The following is a 21,559-nucleotide window of genomic DNA, read 5'->3' as shown; positions in this document are numbered from 1 at the left end:
ATTAATACGATCAAATTTCTTGATTAAAATTATGGATTAAGATTAATTATTCTTAATCTTAATCTTAATCTTGATTATTTTAATCTAGATTTTCCCAGCTCTGGTTTCAAATCTGAAATCACTGCAATGAACGCATAATGTATACCGTGATCTGTGAAGTCACAACAAAGTATCAGCTTCCCCAACGAAAACGGTTCATTTCATTTCGTTCGCTTCTTGTCACTTGTGGTTCGCTTTTAGTAAAGCCTAGAAAGTTTGTTTTTTGCATTATAATACACAAAATTGAAAGAAGTGTGTATAAAATATTTTTTTAATTCTGCAAACTATGAGTGGAGTAAAAGCAGAGTCTAAAACCAGTTCCCGTATTGTCATTTCAGTACATATTTGACTGTACATTTGATTAACGTTTGCTTTATTTTTATAGTTGATTGATCAAATATTTTGTAAAAATTATATTACACAGTGATACTTAATCAATACTCAACTAACTATTGGTTATTTAGAAATGTTGGGAGTTGGAATACTCTTTGTAAATTAAAGCCTATGTAAAATAAACTAAGAAATTGTTCACAGGTTAATTGGGTTAACTTCGTCAAAAACACCAAAATGACTCTAAATTCAATTAACAAATTACAACAACAGCTTCAAAGCATATTAGGACCGGAGTACAACAGGTGGGAAGAAATCATTAATTTAATTCACAAGTTCACATTCCTTTTCACAAGTTCGTGGTTAAAATATGCTGTAACAATAATTTTCAGTTATCTGGAGAATATGCAAGATTGGTTTGGTCAACAGGTCTATTGAAAAATTTATAAAGAGTACAAAATTAGTGAGCCTTTTCTAAATAGTAATTTTCTTTGCTGTTGCCGTATTGTACAGATTACCAAAGAGTTTTTTGACGAACGAATGGCCACGATTCTCCAAGGGAGAGGCGCATATGAAGTACACAATGAGATGATGAAGCTAATAATGTCCCAATGTAACGGAAATACTCCAACCCCTGCGCCGACACCCGTGGTCACAACTAACTTTAGTGGTCCTCGAAACCTGATCGTTCCCACGAACTCGTTCAGCATGGAATTTGAAACGATCGAACACCAGAATGGGAAACGATTTGTGATTTACGAGTCTGCAGACGGGGAGGATGACCTGACTCCAAATCAAAGCTACATCACAGTTAATTTGGTGGAAGGTGATGACTTACTCCCTTATATGATGCGAGCCGAAGAGGTCGAGAAGGTCAAACCTATCGTCCCAGTGGATTGGCTCTTTAATGTTGATGTTGTCAAAGTTAATGCGGATGAAGCAAACCAAACTGCATTTTCACCTCCAGTCAGTAAACATACATATATATTTTTTTGCGATTAACTCTTCATAATTACAGCCTTAATGGAAAAATTTTGTTCAGGAAAACTATTCAAAATTTGCAATAGAGCAAGCTCCGACCGGAATTATCCGCAGTTCAGGATTTTTACCTAGCACTACCTATGGATATGATATTGCTGGTACACCATTAGCCATTTTTATGACCTTCCGTTATTCCACAATTGAGTATAATTGTATGCTATTCGTAATTAGATCGTCTAAATAGATTTCCTCAGCTCAGGGCACATTTCAAACATCAGTCGAAAGATCAACCCTATTTACCCGATGGTTCTTCAATTCATGGCCGATTTCTACTAAAGGCTTGGGAATGTGGTTTGGATGGAGGCGTAGACCCTAACGGTACTAAATTGGTCCACGAAGCTGTGAAGGTTAGAGAAAAACGCAAGCGGACAAAATTTGTCCATTACTTACTTGCACTCGCTCCCATATATAACTAAATATATGTATATTATATTATACTTCATGTGTACAGGAACATGTACGTAAAATAATTACTGAGATGGTAAAACAAAGACGCTCATTCAGAATGCGGAACAACAAAGTAATTTATAATCTAGTTTAAATATAAACTGTGAGATCCATGCGCCCAAATAATTAGTCAACTATTTACTAGATTTGTCACTCCATTGGAGCCCCTTATCCAAACCCATATTTGCTTTGTTATAAGTGAGTGCAAAACATTTTTTTTATTCTTGGATGCATTTCTATACTTCTATACAGCTTTCATTAATTTAATTTGGACAATAATTCCGTATTCAAGACAAGGTCAACACCTCCTGGATTCTGCCTACTCTTCTGAGTAATAATTAAATTGGCAAATCAAATTACATTAAATTAAAGTTTCAAATAAACTAATAAATAATCAATTTTCTTATACATTGTAGAACGACCAGAATGGCAGATGTTATGCAAGTGCCTACAATGGTATCCAATGCCGAGGAACTAGAAAGAATTGCAACACTGCAAATAGCTTCTGCAGCTCCGTCAAAAATTTGCAGATTTCCAGCAACCAAATCTACCTTGGCAGATCTCTTAAATGTCATTGAGGTCTGAATCATTATACAATAATATTTTTAGTAAATCCATGAAAGGAAAATTACTTTCATTCAATTAATGCTCTCACAGAACGATCCTGGAATTATCCCATACACATCGCTCCGCTTCAAACTGCTTGGAGGCATTGGCCAAAAGTATAAAGGTTTCGCAGGAACTTTCTCTTACGACGATGATGACAATGATGACTACGACGATCACAGTACCTTGCTACCCATCTGCTCATATTAAAATAAGCGTCGAAAAAAATAAATGTCTGATCTCAACATTTCAAGCTCACGATTCGTTACTTGTATTATTATTATTCTTAAATTCATTAATTTTTTCATGATCCAGGGCTGCCTGGATCATGAAAAGAACATATTTATTAGAAAAGGAGTGATTTTAAGGGGGAAGTGGGAGGTGTCGGGCGAACCATTTCTATTAAAAAATTAGTTGCATAGTGAATAAGGTTTTCGTTCGTCTCAACCTCCCCTCGTTCTGCCTTCTCGTGGTTGGCTGTGGCTCGAAGCAAGCGAACACGCTCCACTAAAACCTTACCTACTTCACTCACTCAACACGCGAAACCGAAGTTTAACTATTGTTTATTAATGTTCTTTTAATTTGAAATTTGCTAAAAAAACTAAGCAAGTTGTAGATAGCTTAGGACTTGGTTGGGGTTTGTTAATCTAGAGTTAGATTGCTTGGTGGGTAGGATGGAAGACGATCTTTTCGGTGCAGAGTTGTTTGACGTATTCGACAACAAAACACTAGCCCCTTCATCGACCAAAAAAGATGAGGATCGGGACGAGGATGACAATGAAGACGAGGATGGGCTGCAGTAGTAAGTATATTTTGTGCCATGAGTTTTTGGTTCAATTGTGGACCATTTATATTTTCTATGTGGTACCGTCCACCATCTACCCAAAGTAATTGTCCATCATCTACCTAGCTATCATCTACCATCTACCTTACTAATTGTCTGTCATCTACCTTCCTAACATCTACCATACTAATTGCCTGTCATCTATCCTCCATCATCTACCCAAAAATCTCAAATTCCCCAAAAATCTCAAATTCCCAAAAAATCTCAAATTCCCCAAAAATCTCAAATTCCACAAAAATCTCAAATTCCCCAAAAATCTCAAATTCTCCAAAAACATCAAATTTTCTTAAGGATAAAAGATGATGCTAAATAAAATTTGTACAATAAATTCTAAATATGGTAATAATTAATAATGATAAAAGCAGAAAAATTAATCAGCAAACACAAAACAATTTCATAGAGATTTTATTGACATGGTAAAGAATCGAAATAATAATGATGATTACAATCTTACATGATAAGTAATGTCTTGTTATGTTTATGCCAAACGATAAATTTATTAAAAGAATTACATTTTCTTGAGCCATATCGTCCTTATTCTATGGGACTTGCCAGCTGGGGTGTATTTATGAAGCTTTTCAGCTCGAGTACCATCATATATATATTTTGTCCCTTTCCACGACACTACAGTTTTGTAGTGGTCATGAGCAAAGACAGTATATGCAAAGAGCTTATACTTCGTTTTCAAAATTATTTGAGTAGTTGGCAGATCACGTTCTTTGGTATCCTCAATCCCTGAGTGAGCGAGCAAATAAGCAAAAAATGGTGGGGGTCCTGTAGATGGCCATTGGTACGAAATAAAGCATGAAGATCGATTACATGCTTCTCATTCCACATCTCATTCCACCCCGAGCAATTTGAACGTGCTTGACATTCTCTTTCAATGGACACCCCACATGGCGAAATAAAAAATCGCAAAAAAGGCCATGATCTTCTCTTAATGAACTAATGGGTGTAAATTTAATCCGGTAACATTTTTCACCGCCAGGAAAATGCTTGTTGTTCGAAACTGCAGATATTAGAAAAACCAATTTTCCTCGGAAGTTACCTAACTATTTAATCTTTTCACCACGTGCTTCGATCATGCTCTGAAGGTTATACTTCATGCACTGTGCATGTCAATTTTAGTCCTGCTCAAACCCACCAGCTACCATAACTTCGTACCCTAATTTCAGTACCCCTATCAACGATTGGTTTAATTTCTTTGCTGTTCTGTATGTTCAATTTTGTCAGTGTAATTTAGGATATGACTCAATTTGCGAGTCATTAGTACAGAGGATATGGCGACAAAATTCTTAAGGCAGTCAAATTCTCATTATTTCATAGGTTTTATGTCAATGCAATATGGTCATCAAAATTTTCAGGGGACAGATGATTTTAATTAGTTAGATTATAAGTTCGGTCAACATATAATGCTTATCTGACGGTAGTTTTCACCACAATAGGTTATTTGTGCACGATTTTAATTTAATCCGTTTTACGTTTTTCGGCTCCATTCCACTATTTGGACGAAAATTTCAAGTTATCTCAGGAAATTTGAGTATAATCATTGATTTTCTGGTAGGTGAGACCCTTTTGGATTGTTCGGGTCATTTTTCATCCTTCAAAAAAATTTTCTTCCCGCATTTCCACGAACTTTTTCCGGCACATCCGAATTTGGATGATTTTCATTATTAGTTGGAATTTCCCGCTTCTAAGACCTGCAGTTCAAGTTTGTGGTGTTTTCTATTAGCACCTACAGAGTGTTAATAAAGTTTCTGACCACCCCAAAAAATCCGCATACCCGCCCACAAAAGTTGCTGAAACTTTCTTGGTGTTGCTTTCTCGGTACTAATTTTTTCTGACAATGTCCCTCAGATGTCTATGCTCAAGTGTGGAAAAAATTATAAAAATTCATTTACTTTTGGATGAACATGAGGAGGTGTTACAAATCGCTCGAAAATATTGAGTTCCCAGAAATACCTTCCAGTTATGGAGGAACTGGAATTAAATCAGCGACGCTATTCATGTCAGGCGACCTACCACACCCGGGAGAATAACTTACAATACAATTTTAGAAATAATCTACAGAAAACCTGGTAGTTTGACAATAAAGTGTGGAGCGCTCCTAAATCTCACATATCAATTTTAACGATTTTGGTACAAAATCTGTCATTCCATCACCCAGAATCATATAAAAACCAGTGATTGGAATCACATATCTTCCAGAACTCCGAAACAAACTCTTTTCTAACAACAATATTCCAGATCGAGTTGATTTTGGCCATTTTCTGGGTGAAAACCGCTAATTGACTGCTTGTGTAAAGGGTCAGCAAATTTTGTGTACTCACAGTACCGAAATGTATGGTCATCCTGTGGCGAATCCTCAATATATGAGGTACCGAATTGCGAATAGAAACGGGGTTCTCGACAAGATGATTAGAAAAAAATCACTACCATTTATGGTTTGTATTTGGCTCTGGTCTGCTGGCGCGGCAGAAATAGACGTCAATTTTGGTTGCCAAAATTTGGACTGACCGTTTTACGGTGACCATATCTTCCCATTGTACTTCCATACTATGGAGACTAAACAATTTTTTCCACATTCTAAAAAAATCCATGCCAACCTGATGGAGCACCAGCCCAAACTTCATGTGCTACAGCTTGAGTTTTTAAGTAGAATGCGTTTATCTTGAGGAAGTGGGTGTGGCTCGGGAATAACCCGGACTTAAACCAAATTGAAAATTTAGGGCCCCACCTCAAAAGCAAGACGTGGGACGAAGCGGTTCCAGGCGATTGTGCTTCCCAGAATTGAATTTGTCAAACCCCTTTGAAAAAAATTCACAAAACTGTTTTAGAAAATCGGTCTAAAATTTACAGAGAAAACCTTCAGGACATGCAAAATCGTATGGACGGAGCAAAGGATCAGTGCATAACATACTATGACAGTTTTCGTTAACAAAATATTTGGCCTGTCAAAATCACAATTGTTTGAAACTATCTCGCCTGGTCAGAAACTTTATTAACACCATGTATGTTCATACCACCCATGGTAAAAATTTAAAAGAAAACGTGAACGGGATCAATAATTATGACTAAATTTGTCTCAAGCGGGGATCTAAAAATCCATGTTACCGGATTAAATTTACACCCTTTAGAGGGTCCATCTTCGAACTCGACCTGTCACTTGACCTAATAAACACATTGGCGAAAACCAGGGCTGTTCAATTACCAATGGAAGTAATTAATTCTTAATTCTTAATTACTCCGTCTGGGAAAGTTGGAATTAAGTACTAATTACAAATACTTCTTTGTCCAGTAACTGAACTTAATTATCAATTACAATTACTTTGCAAGCATGTAATTGACTTCAATTACCAATTACTTATTAGTAATTGAAAGTCAATTACTTAATTACTAATTACTTAATCCTCATACTTGAAATTAATTAAACGCTATTTAAAGGCTAACCTTCGACCAAAAAATTCATTTGCGAATAGGATAAAACTTTTATAAATGTCTCGGTATAGCAAACAGTTCATCTATATGATCCAAAAATTTAAAATTGCCGTGGATCTTTACTCCAAATAAGATAATGGCCTTTTCTTCCCACAGTTACAACATTAAAATTGTTAATGCGTACATTTCTATTTATTGTATTTTCCCTGACTCTGACTAACGAGCTTGCTTAGGTAATTTTTGCAGTCTATAGAACACAGCCAGTTGAAACAGTTGTAATATAAAATTGTAATAAGCTCGGAGTGCAAAAGCTGAATGGGAATGATGACCAAAGCGTTCACAACAAAACATATTTACATAATTCGAGTTCATCGGGAGAGGAGACTTGTCGTATTTCATTGCAAGTATATTCAATTAAGTAATTAAGATTTTTAATTAAGATTTTTGAGAAATTTGAGATTTTTGGGGAATTTGAGATTTTTGGGAAATTTGAGATTTTTGGGGAATTTGAGATTTTTAAGAAAATTTGAGATTTTTAGGAAATTTGAGATTTTTGGGGAATTTGAGATTTTTAAGAAAATTTGAGATTTTTAGGAAATTTTAGATTTTTTAGAAATTTGAGATTTTTGGGGAATTTGAGATTTTTGGGAAATTTGAGATTTTTGGGGAATTTGAGATTTTTTAGAAATTTGAGATTTTTGGGTAGATGATGGAGGATAGATGACAGGCAATTAGTATGGTAGATGTTAGGAAGGTAGATGATAGACAATTAGTAAGGTAGATGATAGATGTTAGAAAGGTAGATGATGGACAATTACTTTGGGTAGATGGTAGATGGTGGACAGTACCACATATATTTTGTATTTGTGATTGACAGTGTTAGCGCGTCAAAAGTTACTAAAGAAAAGGAGGACGAAAACAAAAAGGATGCAAACGAAGCAGTGGATGTCCAGAATATTCATGAAGATGAGCCAGATGAAGTTGCAGCGTTGAAGGAAGTTGCATCAACAAGTAAAAAAGTTGATGCGCCAAACAACCAAGAAACTGGTACAACTTCCACGACCACTGCTCAAGCCACTGGTGCGACTAAGAGAACATTAGAAAATGAAGAAAAAACTGATGAGGATGAAGAAAAAGGTATGTGAACCTAATAAAAAGTCAGTTCATATGATTATTATTTTTCTTTTATAATATAAGCTGTGGAGATTGATCAAGACGCTGAGTATATGGATACGACGGAAGACGGTGTATCAGTTAAACGTCGTAAGACCATGAGTGACATTGAAGCACTTCAAAAATATCTTCCCCAAGTTGAATTGAAGACTTTGGAAACGTTGGATGGAGGAGGGTGCTCTCATGTGGTTGCCATCCCGTCAAATTCATACTATATTCCTTTAGAACCTATTGGAAAGCCTGTGAAAACGTATCCTTTCACTTTGGATACTTTTCAACAAAGAGCTGTCCAGTGTGTGGATAATTACCAATCTGTTTTGATATCTGCTCATACTTCTGCTGGGAAAACTGTTGTCGCAGAGTATGTTCTAATTTTTTTTTTGTATTATCAACCAATTTTCAGATATTAATGTGTGGCTTTAAACTTCACAGATATGCAATTGCTAAAGCGTTAAAAGATAATCAACGAGTTATTTACACAACACCCATCAAAGCGTTGAGTAATCAGAAGTATCGAGAGTTTTATGAAGAGTTTAAAGATGTTGGACTTATTACTGGCGACGTTACAATCAGCCCATCAGCAAGTTGTTTGATTATGACAACTGAGGTAAATAATTAGTAAATGTCAACCCTGCTGGTTTCTCTATATCTATTGATTAAATTGGCATTGTTATAGATTCTCCGAAATATGTTATACCGAGGTTCCGAAATCATGCGGGAGGTTGGATGGGTTGTTTTTGACGAAATTCATTACATGAGAGATAAGGAAAGAGGGGTTGTATGGGAGGAAACTATCATCTTGCTACCACATAAAACCCATTATGTATTTTTGTCTGCAACCATTCCAAATGCAATTCAGTTTGCAGAGTGGATTTGTCATTTGCACAAACAGCCTTGCAACGTTATTCACACGGAATATCGACCTGTCCCCTTGCATCATTATATTTATCCAGTTGGAGGAGATGGGATTCATTTGGTAGTGGATGATCAGGTATCTATAAATATATCTACAGCTGTGATTTATTCATAATTTTCTATTTATATTAATCTTGTGCATTTGTAGGGGACATTTCGAGAGGATGGGTTTAACAGTGCAATGGGTATGATTCAAAATACTGAAGGTGGAGGAGGTCAAGGTGGCCGAGGGCGGGGACGACAAGGCAAAGGAGAAGATTCTCCATGCCACAAAGTTATTAAGATGGCAATGGAACATGACTTGGCTCCCGTTATTGTGTTCAGCTTTAGTAAAAAAGATTGCGAAATATATGCCTTGCAATTGTCAAAATTGGATTTCAATACGGGTCAGTTTATATAATTTACTTTTGATATTAATATTAATATATGTATTGGTTGCTTTTAACAAGAAGTGACAATTTATAAATTTTCAGGAGAGGACAAGCAATTGGTCGAAGAAGTTTTCACAAATGCAATTGATGTTCTCTCAAAAGAAGATCAAAAGTTGCCTCAGGTAGAAAATCTACTCCCTTTGCTGAAACGTGGGATTGGTATCCATCATGGTGGTACGTTGTCATTCATTCATTCTTTTGCATACCTGTGGCATTCCTGAATTACTAAGTCAATTTCAGGTTTACTACCCCTGTTAAAAGAAACTATTGAAATTCTTTTCTCCGAGGGACTTATCAAAGTTCTATTTGCAACCGAGACTTTCGCTATGGGTTTGAACATGCCAGCAAGAACTGTACTTTTCACAAATGTACGAAAATTTGATGGGAAAAACTATCGATGGGTACGTCAATAATAAATAATTCAGATTTATATTTGTCAGGGGAAAAAATATATGTATATCATAGCACAAATAATTTTTTGTGTTTGTAGATTTCTTCTGGAGAGTATATTCAAATGTCTGGGAGAGCAGGGCGTCGTGGAATAGATGACAAAGGGGTCACAATAGTCATGATTGACGAAAAAATTAGCCCCAGCGTTGGACGGTCTCTGTTTAAAGGAGCTGCCGACCCAATCAACTCTGCTTTTCATCTTACGTACAATATGGTCTTAAACTTGATGCGGGGTAAATCTACTAATCTACAGTTTATATATTTGTCTCCTATGTAACAAGATCTACAATTTCTTACCTTAATTGTTTCTTTTGTGCCTCTTATCCATTTAGTGGAAGAAATTAATCCTGAATACATGATGGAAAGGAGTTTCTTCCAATTCCAAAATTACTCAAATATTCCAGATATATGCAAAAGTATGTCACCGTTATTTTAAATTAAAAGCTAAATCACTTATTAAAAGTGAATTATCCGACCCCTTATTTCTACAGAGCTTTTGGATGCTGAAACAGCGTACAAAAATATGACAGTTCCACGTGAAGAAGAAGTGGCTTCATATTACGATCTCAGGAAACAACTAAATATATTTTCCGAAGATTTTCGTTCATATATAACTCGCCCAACATATGTAGTTCCCTTCTTGCAAGCAGGGCGTTTAGTATTTGTAAGAAATTTTAACCCCAATTTCAATTTGAACGTTTTCCATTTACTTGCTACTGATGCTTCTAATTCTATTTCATCAGGTGAAAAACAAAGAAACAGAATTTGGTTGGGGTGCTATCGTCAATTTTCAAAAGAAGGAAAACACTCGAGAAAATCCCTTGAACTCGACTCCAACATATGTTGTTGATGTTCTGCTGCACGTAAACTTTGTACAAGGAGTTGATGGGGTAAGTTCAAAAAGCTCTATTTGTTTAACTTCAATAAATTGTATTTCATTGATACGGGTGAATAATATATATTGCTTTAAACAGTCTCCAGGAGAAATTAAACCCATTGGGATAGGAGAGAAAGGGGAAATGAAAGTAATTCCTATTGCACTGGGCGTCATCAACAAAATTAGTCAAGTCAGGCTGTATATGTCAAACGATCTGAGACCCTTGGAAAACAGAATGGCTGTGCTGAAAGGAATTGAAGAAGTCAATAAGCGATTCAACAACGAGATCCCATTGTTGGATCCAATCAAAGATATGCGTATCAACAACAAAGGTTTCACTGATCTGCTGGAAAACATTAAGCAATTTGAGCAACGACTTTCAAAGCATCCCCTTAATGAGGACCCAGATGTCGCGAACCTGTACGAAACATACCACGAAAAAGTCAAAGTAAAATTAATAATCAATAATAATCAATCACTCAATAGAGGGAAATAAATGTTTTTACTAATTTTTTTGTATTGTTGTCTTTGCAGCTTCATCAAGAGGTTTCATTGGCTAAGGTGGATTTGAAAAAGGCGAAATCTCTACTACAAATGGATGAATTAAAATGTAGAAAGCGGGTTCTCCGCCGTCTAGGATATGCTTCGGCCGATGACGTTATTGACATAAAAGGTCGAGTAGCGTGTGAATTAACGAGTGGAGATGAGCTCTTACTGACAGAAATGATATTCAATGGCTTATTTATGGACTTGGACGTTCCAAAAACTGTCGCATTGCTCAGTTGTCTGGTGTGCGATGAACGCAGTAATGATGTCCCAAAACTTTCAGAAGAACTATCTGGACCACTGAAAATGATGCAGGTGAGTTAAATAATTTAAAAAATTAAATTTACTTAATTTAAGGCCTAATTTGTAATTAATTGTATGTTTGTTATCTTATATTATCGTAGGATATGGCAAGACAAATAGCTAAGGTCAGCAAGGAGTCAAAACTTGAAATTGATGAGGACGAGTATGTGGACCAGTTTAAGCCATTTTTAATGGACGTAGTCTTTGAGTGGTGTAAGGGAGCAACTTTTTCTAAACTATGCGAAATGACTGACATATTTGAAGGTAAGTAAATAACAATAAACAAATTAGAATAAAATTTCACAAAGGAAATCAAGAGTTTAAATGATTTGTAATTTTTTATGAAGGTGGGATTATTCGCTGCATGAGAAGATTGGAAGAGTTATTGCGACAAATGTCGCTAGCTGGTAAGATTAATAAGACCAAAATTTTAGTACATGTTCATAATTGCTAATAAATTTTTATTATCTTTCAGCCAAAGTGATCGGCAACAAAGAGTTGGAAGAGAAATTCAATGATGGTGTGAAACTTATAAAACGCGACATTGTATTTGCTGCAAGTTTGTATTTGTAATTGTATAATTTTATGATATTGATTGTGAGTAGAAAAGTACTCTAGCTTGTTTATTGATGTACTTTTATTACTTCTTATAACAATGAATCATAAATAAATTACACTTAAAAATATTGAGACGACAAGTATCAAAGTCTTATTAAGTTATCATCATCAATTATTAAAGAATACTACATGTACTTGTGTGAAAAAATTTACTCCTTTTTAGTGTCAACCACAATAGGTTTTAACGCTTGTGGAGTGAGTGATTTTGCATCAGGGTTAATTCCCAATGTACTTCTTTGAAGTAAATTTGCACTAAAAAAACTTGGCCTCGGCTTTGGAAACTCAATCAAAATGTTATTTTCTTTAGCATCATGTTTTTCCGATTCATACAAAACCACAATGTCTTTGTCGTGTGGTCCATGTCCAAATTTGGTGTCAGCTTGTTCCCTAATTAATTTTGTTTCCTTTGAAATACGGTCATAACAATTTCCTGCAACGAAAATTAACATGGATGCTTAGATTAAATTCCTGCGAAAAACAATTCCGGCCTAAAATTACCACAAAGATGGAACGCTTCGTAATGGTGACCACACGTATCGCAGATCCTCAAATTGGTTTTCGGTTTGAGTAAGGGGCACTGGGCTTGATAGTCTTGATGTCCAAATTTTCGTCGGAGACGCTTCATTTGAGACGTCCGTTTCTTGGGAACTCCCCAGAGGATACCTGACCAAGATTTAGGATCAGTTGTCCCATCTTCGTCCTCGTCCCCTTCTACATCATCATTGTCCTCCAACTCACGAAGTGAAGGTAGGTGATGACTAGGAAAGCCGTGCACTGCTGCTGGAACTAATGCTCGAGTGTAATCCGGAAATCCTGGATAAATCATCGCAATTGAGATATTTTATTTGGTCATTTCCTCCCAAAAATTATGAATTGAATTAATTTGTACCTCTTGGAAGAATGAGGATATCTGTCCATCGGATCAAACCACGTATGGATGTGTTTAGCGAGTAACGAACGAGTCTAGCAAGTCCTTCCATCATTGAACGAGCAATTTAAAACTATAAAATTTAATAACTAGCACGTGCTACTTTTCTATTAAAAATTCCGAAGTTTCGAAATTTGTATCTAGCGACTGACTAGCCAGACCGATGTATCACTCAAATCCTGGAACGTTCATCTAATAAATCAGAGTCGGATATATATAATGTAGTTCCGACTAATGTATTATTTTAATTTGATAATTTGATAATTTAATTTTAAGGATAATAATTTTCATCAAATCTGAATTAGAACCACGGATAAAAATATGCCGGCTCTTTGGCAAAGACGAGACGAAAGACAACACGAACCGGCACATGCTGTTTTCTCTTTTAGCCTTTCATACACGTGCGAGCCAGGTTTGGTAAGTTTTCTTTGTCTACAAATCTTTTTGCAAATTATAAAACTTGTGAAATTAATCTCCAGACAGGCCATGGAGGTAACGGGAGTTGGGGATCAAAGTTATTATGGAGGAAATAGTGGTGGGGGGTTGGAAGAGTTATCGCCAGCGGAATTGGAGTCGCACTTGGCGGAGGGCATGTTTCGACGAGTGAACAACCACAGAGAACATTTGGTCCTTCAACCATTCTGGCTCACAAGGCCAAAACAAGGTGTAATTGAAGAGATTAGGAAAATGTTGGGGAAATGGAATGCTAGGTTATAATAATTATAATGAAAATAGCTCTGGTTTGTAGGTTATTTAATATCAATCTGCTTAATGCACAATATTTCTATGTTTAGACTGGAAGCATATGTCGTGGGATTTGAGAACCCTGTTTGCGAGTCGACCACGGGAGCCATAAACGAAGATCACCGATGGATTCATGTCGATATCGTGGTTACTTTCTATTTGTACCAACCAGTACAAGGTCAACACCTAAGAGGTATTAATTGCTAACCACGTTTGTAACTTTTATTCGTCTCCACCTATGCTAATTTGAATAATTGTATTACAGGCATCGTCAAGAAAAAAGGTCATCAGGCGGCGATATGTATCCTTTTTAATGTTTTTAGCGCAACAGTTTACCCCCTTGACCAAGTTGAGGTGAATTTAATTTACAAAATTGTATATGAAAATAGTTCATAGCAAATTATTATGATCAATTATATATTTCTAGTTGGATAGCTGGTCTCTTGGGGATGAAATACATTTTACAATACAGTCATTTCAAAATAGAAGAAAAGGACCGGTTATCAAAGCCACGAGCTCAAATGATGGCACAACCTCAAAGAAGAAAAAGATGCCAGATGTTGAAGAATCGTGGGAGTAATAGGTTTACTTCATTTCATTTCTGTTTCATACGTATTTCTCAGATCATGTGAGTATTTTTATTTTGATAACCAAGAATTGATTGTATAGTTCTTATACGTGCCGTCATTATATTTATGTTTAATATATTTAATGCAATAAATTAGTCTCGCACTGGGCTCATCCATTCTTGGCCAAATCCGAACGCCGAGTCAGAGTCCGAATCTGATTTTGATTCTTTGATAATGTCGGAATCAATCGCACGCTTCTGTCTTCGCTTAGAAGGTTTGTGTCGTAGTAATAATCCTGATGGTGGAGGTGGGGGCATCATTTGCTTATCCTTGTCTCTTTCCTAATAATAATTTAAGTGAATATTAATTATTGTGTGCTTTAATGTGAGTATCTCTTCATGTAATGTGAGAGTAAGACTTGTAAATTTACCTCCGTTTCTGGGTCCGAACCCCAGGTTTTTTGTACTCTATCCATGCTACTGGACGAGGTAGATTTGCCCAAAAAATATCCAAAAGCATCCCGAGTCTATAAATGTAAGAAGAATTATTAAGTATGCTAATAAAATAGTTGATTTTGTTGCGTTGTTCAGGCTCTTACCGTGCTCTTAACTTTTACATTTAACGAACCAATTCGAAGAAAACTAGAATCTCTTTCTCGTTGCTCCGTATGTCGTCGTTTCTCTTTAAGTTCTAAAACATTATTAGTTTACGGTCATTCTTTATAATGCAAATCAATCAATTGTAACAAAAATGAGAAATTGATAGCAAACTCTGAGATATAATGCATATATTGTTAATGAATAGCAGTAGGTATTGTTTGCTTACCAAATTCAAATAAAAACAAGTCCACAACCAAATGCAAAGAGGAAGTAGTGTAATTTTACATGGTGTGTTTGTTTGTGGTGCTGCTTTAAGCGTGCTCATGCAAAAATATATCGACACCTGTTTTAAATTAAAAGAGAAAAGAAGCCATGCAGCAAGAGGGGTTTTTAGTAAAAAGTATATCTACTATTAATCATCTAATGAATGTATGTATATAAGCATCTATAGTTATTATTAATCAGACTTCTAAATTTATTATTTCGTATGTATTATGGTAAATAGTGTCGCATGTTAATTAAGACGAAATATAGATATCAATCAAGTTCCTGTCTAGTATTAGCAGTCTTCTTGGTTTTTGGTGTAGAGTTGTCCACAAAGTTCCGGATACCACGTCGAATACTGCTTCGAATCCCAGCCGCACCAAAAGACTCTGAGCTTCCTGATTGAAGTGATAATGAGCTTCCCGCATGCCGCAGGTTTTGTAAAGACCCGTGTTTTGGCTTTTGAAGGTCAAAAATATCAAATCGGGCTTTAGTTGGTTTAAGTTCTTGCCGTGATTGTGGTTGTTGTTGCTGCGATGGTTCCTTTTGTTTCGAAATCTCCATTGAATTCGGCTTTTTGCGGAAAGATGAGAATGATAAAAGTTGAACAGGGCCAGTCAAGTTCCGGGAACGATCATGGGGCTTCTTATTTGTTCGTAACATTTTGGATATGCTGGTGTTATTGGGAGGTGGCATAGTACGGTCTGGTAATTTTATATTAGAATTGCAAGTAGGCAGTGTAACGTGCATGTCAGAAGGCAATCGTGCAGTATTATAGTAAGAAAAATTAGCAGCGGTTGAGTGGTGTCGGCGACTACGAGGAGGTAGAGCAGTGGCAGCAGTGGCTTTACCGAAATACTCACTTTTGAAAGTATCCATTGATAAGGATGCATCTTGACGGACAAGGTATTGCATAGGTTTCTTTCCACTATGATCCCGATTATTGGCGTCCGCATCTTCAAAGTAAAATTGATATACATGTAATTAGGATTTAATACGAACATGAAGACCATGACATTTTTGTAAATCGACCATAACTTACTGTACGTTTTTATCAGCACATCGTAACAATCTTGACGACCAAACTGAGCAGCTAAGTGCAACGGCGTGTAACCCTTTAAAATTGCAATTAAGCGTAACATTACTTTCGCTGTGCGAGTATTTTAATTGGGATAGTAATTATGTAGGTTAAGCTTACCCCATTCTAAAACGCATTGTATGTAATAAGTCGTTTGATTTGTGACGAAACAATCAAATGCATGGAACAAAAAATAATAATTATATTGACACAAACGTATTGACCCCAAGATCTACGCTGAAAGCATGATGTATATGCGTGTTTAAATGATGTACCGATTTTATATTCACTTCAGCTTTGTACGTTCCAGCAAGAAGTTTCACGCATTCCAAGTTGCCCATTTTTGCTGCCCAATGTAACTAATTAATATTTAAAAAACACTTTTTGGAACAAAATAATTTTAATATTAGTTGGTTAAAAATAGTTTGAAATACTTACTGCAGTCTGCAAGAATTTCATGAAAATGTACAAAATAAAACAAAATTAACAAAATTATTTGTACGTAAGAAAAAGAAAATACATGCTTTTACTTACATACTAAGATGATGAGATTATTCAGTCGGAATAAAAATAAAACAGTTTTCAATAAAATTGTTCATATTATCATTTGATTCAATAAAATTATACTTACGCCCTGTTGTGTCACAACGAGATGTGATCAATGTAACCAGTCAATGAAAGGAAAAACATATAATCAAATTAAAAGAACTTTGTCAAAATCAAATTATCTCCAATGAACAGTCTTTTTGAGAGTGACTTATTACGTTCATATCTCTTCTTCGAACAAGAGCTGGATTTTCTTGAGCCATCTTATTTAACACTGGATACTGACATTTCATGGCGTTAATCATCCATTCTTTCGACTTTGGATCCAACTGTACATGGGAAGAATATCCATACTGAATAAAAGAAGGCCACGAGGAGGGGACATCACACAAACACACACAAAGCAATAATAAATTATTAATAACATGCCATTAAAAACTTGGATTAATTAGAGTAATTAATATGCGCTTGATTTCATGCAGTTAGAACCAACCCCCAAAAATAGTCTATAGGTAGATAACTTTTTAGATCTTACCGATGATAAGGACGCTGTATCAAAATCCCCAGATTCGTGCTGCATTAAATACATTAAGATTGCTGTTACGAATTTGAATAATTTCTCGATGAAGAATGATCAATAACTAAACTAAACTGTGCAATGTGGTATGCAATGATTATAATTTAACCAACCAACCTTTGCAGCAATATCTCTACGATTCCTAGAAGATGAGGATACTTTGACACCAGCCAACTCACATTCTGACGCTATATTATTAAACTTTTGCATCCTTTCACGAACGCTTATTTTCGCCTCCACTTCCGAGTTTCCATTTTCTAAGTTACTTGACTGGGTCCTGTCATGCTCTATATGATTTATTGAGCCGTCACTAACTTGCAAGTTATTTATGTTCTCCTTCTCTTGTTCAGCATCCATCATTCCATTATCAATTTCTTTCTCTAGCCGCATCTGGTTCTGCATTGTTGGTCCAGAACTAGCGGATGATGTGCCATGTATTCTCTGCTGCAAATGTTGTGGTTGAATTGAATTTGCGGAAGAAGGGCTGGAATCTGAACTGCTGCTGCTATTATTATCTCCTCCGTTCATTCTTTCCGTGTCCATCTTTTTTGTTGCCAATCTTCTCAGTTCTCCTTGATGATGGTTATTATGACTGCTAGTAATACTGGAGCTGGAGTAACTATTTGCTGCACTGGGAGAACGTTCCACAGATCTTCTTGACCTGGGGGGAACTGGTGGGGGAGGGGCACCGGTTAGTGTGTCAAAATACTTGCTGTAATCACTTGATGATGGGGCCGTCGCCACAGAATTATTCACGGCTATGGGTAATCCAGTCACTACAAAATTTAAACACATTTTCTGAAACATTGTGCACAAAATATAGACAGAAGCTCAGAGGGTGATAATGATAATTTTGATAATGTTTCCAACAGCATGAAAATTCAACTGAAAACTGCGGTGACCAGAGAAGACATGAGGAAAGAAAATTCTATATACACAATATTCATAAGCTAATTGTATGTGGTCATGAATTTGACACAGTAATAATCTTCACTTTGGAATACCTCAAACTTATTTGAGGTTGGCACAACGTATGCTAAGACGTGAATATTAATTAAGTTGAGCTGTATATAAGAAGGTATGCATCATCTTCATTAAACCAAAGCTTCCCTTCTTTCAGTCCTTTCTACTGTATAAAACTCAATAGCCTTTTAGCCTCATTTCAATCTTAAAACGCTTACATTAGTGCCTAACTTTAGCAAATTATTAGTAGACTAATACAGGCAAAAAATTCTATATACAGACTCTGTGTCTTCTTGAATCAATCGCTCGCTTATGCTTATGAAGAAAATATTTGAAAAAGTGGTTTCACCAGGCTAATAAATCAAAGTGACCATTTATTTTTGTTATTACGCTGTTGATACTCGGATACTTTTTGTGATCCGATATCGATCGTGAAGAAATTTGAACAAAGTAGAAGATCTTGTCAGTGAGAGCCAAGAACAAGAAAACAAGCTTATACCACGATTTTGCCATTATATTCCCACTTTGCATCAAATGTACATAATTCTGTAAGCCATGTAAACCCTTGTTTTGCACAACAAAATATTCTCTAATTCACCTCAAAAAAATTAAGCTGAATGCACTCACGACCTTATTATTACGTTAATAGAGACCAAGGGGTCACGAGACGAACAAAGAGTCAAATGTTAGAGCCTCGTGTTAATTAGGTTTATAAAAGTAAATATTCCTAGTCACAAACTGATGTAACGTTTTAAAACGTAGATCTTCCTAAACAGTAATATCTAGAACGCATGACCATAAGATTTATACCAGTATTCGATTAAATAGACCGTGTAGCAATGATTCCCGATTCCACGTTTTTTTCTCAAGTAAACAACTTGTAGATAAAAAAATTTAAGTCACTTTTCGTTCAGAAATCCTGATAGTGAATATTTATGTTATTTACGAACGCTAAATTAGTATATTTGCGAATTGTTTCAATTACAATTTGACTGACTAATATCAATGAATACAGTTCATGAGTTAGCATACGATATGAGGTAATCTGTATATTGCTGGACTGTTCAAATACTAAACCATACAACGTCACCGTCAGTCAACATCCATGCAAGCTATCTTGAGCGATTAGTCAACGTATTATTATGCATATACATGTTTACTAGTAGTGCTAATCTGCTGAGCAGTTCATTTATCAGCACAAAATATAATTGTGAGCAAGGTCATTGCACATTTGCATTGTGGATTCTTACCGAGTACGAAAATAATGTCAATGGTGTAAACCCAAAAAGTTGTCAAACACCAAAAACTGTTTACTGTTGTGCGTCAAATATCAAACTGTCATGCCGTGCAGCATAAAATTTGGAACAGAAATTATAGCAAAAACAAAAGTGTAAAACAAAACCTGAAGCGCTTCGGTGATATTGATACATGCCTACAGACGGTTCCATTAAAGCATTAATATTTTGGGTGGACGACGTCGAGTAGTACGAAGCAGGTCCACCCATTCCAGTGCCCGGTACACTATGCGTTCGCTGATACGGTACGACTCCTCCTACTGCCGTCATTGAACTTCGTCTTGAAATTCCGTGAGGCAATCCTGAATTTGGTGGAGAAGTGGTAAACCTGCCTGCAGGTGGTGGTGGTCGATATGGGGGTGGTGCTCTTGAAGAGGAACTTCCCCCGCTATTGCTACTCCCATAAGAATTTTGCGGACTCACAAATCTGCGTGGGGACGTTACTGTATTTGAATTTGGAAGAGTTGGAAGTCCATATTCTGGAGGAAAGTCTGACGCACTTCCGTAAATCGGCTGCTGTTGCGTGTTAATATTTTGTAAAGGTAGCTGTTGCGGCGGAGATTTGATTTGTGCCGTTGGTGCAGGTGGTTGAGAATAGTGGGAGGCTGGATAAAAATTTGCAGCGGTGGCTGAAGAGGGCAAACCAGAGGCATTATGATGTTGGTAGTGGGAAGTATTTACACTATTGCTGATTCCATACGTATCATAATTAGAACTCAGAGAGAATTGTGATCCGTATAATTGGGATTGCGAATTTTGTCGTCGTAGGTGATTGACATTGCTCGGCGTGGAATAGGCTTGTTGTTGGTTATTGTAACCGTGTGCATTAATATTCCCCCCACTTCCGTACATTGTTGTTGAAGCCAATCCTCCCGAGCCTGGTGGTCCCCCGTAAGCCGATTGCTTTGGGTTTCCATTTACATCAGTAGGAGTTTGGAAGTATTGTCGCTTGAGCACGAGAAATTTTTCACCCTTCAAGATTAGCAGGAGGAGCAGCAGCCAATGCGTCAGACACAAAATGCAAACAAAAACAAACAGAAAATGTGATAAGTGATAATGTGCTCAAACAAGTCAGTGCAAAAACCATGCAAAAGTCATAACGTAAAACATAATTATAAATTGCACAAATTTGTCATTCAGTAATAATTATACACAAACAATTGTCATTCATGTTAAATCATTATAAATTTACATTAATTTAACATTAATAAGGTACAGTGGTAAGCATGTTAGGTATCTTACATTCTCCACTTTGACGGATGCCAATTTGTTGACATAAGTTTTAAACAATACTCGGGCTTGGTCTAAATTAAAAAGTTCAACAAAATGTTAAATAAATGTGAACAAGAGACCCTGATATGACATGTAAAGCACTGTTGTACCTCTAATGGCAGGATTTGACAAATATGCTCTGAAATAGTTGACAATATCTGTATTCCGGACACTGCCTCCATTCTGGAGAAAATATTGACGAATATCCTCCTCCTTCATGGGCTCCATTACAGGTTTATCACAGACGATTTTCTTGATGCCAAATGATGACCAATTGTTAAACTAACTCTATTAAAATTAGTTGACGAAAAAGAGGTGCTACACAAATTGCGAAGCACAATTGAAATTTTAAGTTAAGTTCCCTTCACGGAATAATAAACACCAAATAACTAAAAACGATTGTTTAATACCAACACGTTATGTAATTTAAAACCCTCACAATACACCCTCAATAATACATTCAGCATTTATAATTGTTAATTTGTAGTGTTCCTATTTTAAGTTAAAATTTTTAAGACAGCCAAGTGTTGGGTTGCCATTCTTCAATTTATAGCAATGTATGGATCTCGACTCTCGCATGATCCACAAATTTTACTTATTATTTTAATATTTTTTTTTATAAAATACGGATTAAATTAAAATTTTTTTTAGAGGGTATTATTTATT

General features: G+C 36.0%; 5 protein-coding genes across 6 annotated transcripts; 3 read left to right on the top strand and 2 right to left on the bottom strand.

Moving 5' to 3' along the window:
* The first annotated feature begins 202 nt into the window (after positions 1–202).
* LOC110846277 lies at positions 203–2,721 on the top strand. Its single transcript, XM_022092970.2, has 10 exons — positions 203–674; positions 762–798; positions 883–1,335; positions 1,412–1,508; positions 1,582–1,757; positions 1,862–1,930; positions 2,003–2,055; positions 2,150–2,188; positions 2,274–2,436; positions 2,515–2,721. Exons 1-10 carry the CDS (start codon positions 607–609, stop codon positions 2,671–2,673), a joined length of 1,314 nt encoding a protein of 437 aa, XP_021948662.1. The 5' UTR covers positions 203–606; the 3' UTR covers positions 2,674–2,721.
* Positions 2,722–2,955: 234 nt separating this feature from the next.
* LOC110847776 (exosome RNA helicase MTR4) lies at positions 2,956–12,130 on the top strand. Its single transcript, XM_022094771.2, has 17 exons — positions 2,956–3,265; positions 7,623–7,882; positions 7,943–8,279; positions 8,351–8,525; positions 8,595–8,909; positions 8,982–9,219; positions 9,307–9,438; positions 9,505–9,665; positions 9,755–9,947; positions 10,047–10,130; positions 10,206–10,378; positions 10,458–10,604; positions 10,689–11,039; positions 11,126–11,452; positions 11,542–11,704; positions 11,788–11,847; positions 11,916–12,130. Exons 1-17 carry the CDS (start codon positions 3,138–3,140, stop codon positions 12,011–12,013), a joined length of 3,342 nt encoding a protein of 1,113 aa, XP_021950463.1. The 5' UTR covers positions 2,956–3,137; the 3' UTR covers positions 12,014–12,130.
* Positions 12,060–13,284, bottom strand: LOC110847778 (39S ribosomal protein L32, mitochondrial). Its single transcript, XM_022094774.2, has 3 exons — positions 12,948–13,284; positions 12,557–12,871; positions 12,060–12,488 (listed from the first exon to the last, which is right to left on the bottom strand). The coding sequence occupies exons 1-3, from the start codon at positions 13,039–13,041 to the stop codon at positions 12,208–12,210; spliced, it is 690 nt and encodes a 229-aa protein (XP_021950466.1). The 5' UTR covers positions 13,042–13,284; the 3' UTR covers positions 12,060–12,207.
* A 7-nt stretch (positions 13,285–13,291) lies between these two features.
* Positions 13,292–14,885, top strand: LOC110847779. Its single transcript, XM_022094775.2, has 5 exons — positions 13,292–13,403; positions 13,466–13,696; positions 13,781–13,923; positions 13,996–14,084; positions 14,158–14,885. The coding sequence occupies exons 2-5, from the start codon at positions 13,473–13,475 to the stop codon at positions 14,308–14,310; spliced, it is 609 nt and encodes a 202-aa protein (XP_021950467.1). The 5' UTR covers positions 13,292–13,403; positions 13,466–13,472; the 3' UTR covers positions 14,311–14,885.
* LOC110847777 lies at positions 14,333–21,491 on the bottom strand. 2 transcript variants are annotated; one of them, XM_022094772.2, is made up of 16 exons: positions 21,004–21,491; positions 20,864–20,925; positions 19,729–20,593; positions 17,481–18,139; positions 17,322–17,360; positions 17,005–17,139; positions 16,872–16,874; positions 16,775–16,777; positions 16,679–16,684; positions 16,516–16,599; positions 16,361–16,366; positions 16,205–16,277; positions 16,026–16,118; positions 14,898–14,989; positions 14,730–14,825; positions 14,333–14,640 (listed from the first exon to the last, which is right to left on the bottom strand). In XM_022094772.2, exons 1-16 carry the CDS (start codon positions 21,119–21,121, stop codon positions 14,452–14,454), a joined length of 2,523 nt encoding a protein of 840 aa, XP_021950464.1. In that variant the 5' UTR covers positions 21,122–21,491; the 3' UTR covers positions 14,333–14,451. The 2 variants fall into 2 exon arrangements, with proteins under 2 accessions (XP_021950464.1, XP_021950465.1); XM_022094773.2 differs by having other exon boundaries at positions 17,005–17,115.
* Positions 21,492–21,559: the final 68 nt, after the last annotated feature.

Source organism: Folsomia candida, unplaced genomic scaffold, assembly GCF_002217175.1.
Source record: "Folsomia candida strain VU population unplaced genomic scaffold, ASM221717v1 Fcan01_Sc003, whole genome shotgun sequence".
In the NCBI taxonomy this organism is placed as follows: domain Eukaryota; kingdom Metazoa; phylum Arthropoda; class Collembola; order Entomobryomorpha; family Isotomidae; genus Folsomia; species Folsomia candida.
This window is presented reverse-complemented; position numbering and strand designations above follow the sequence as displayed.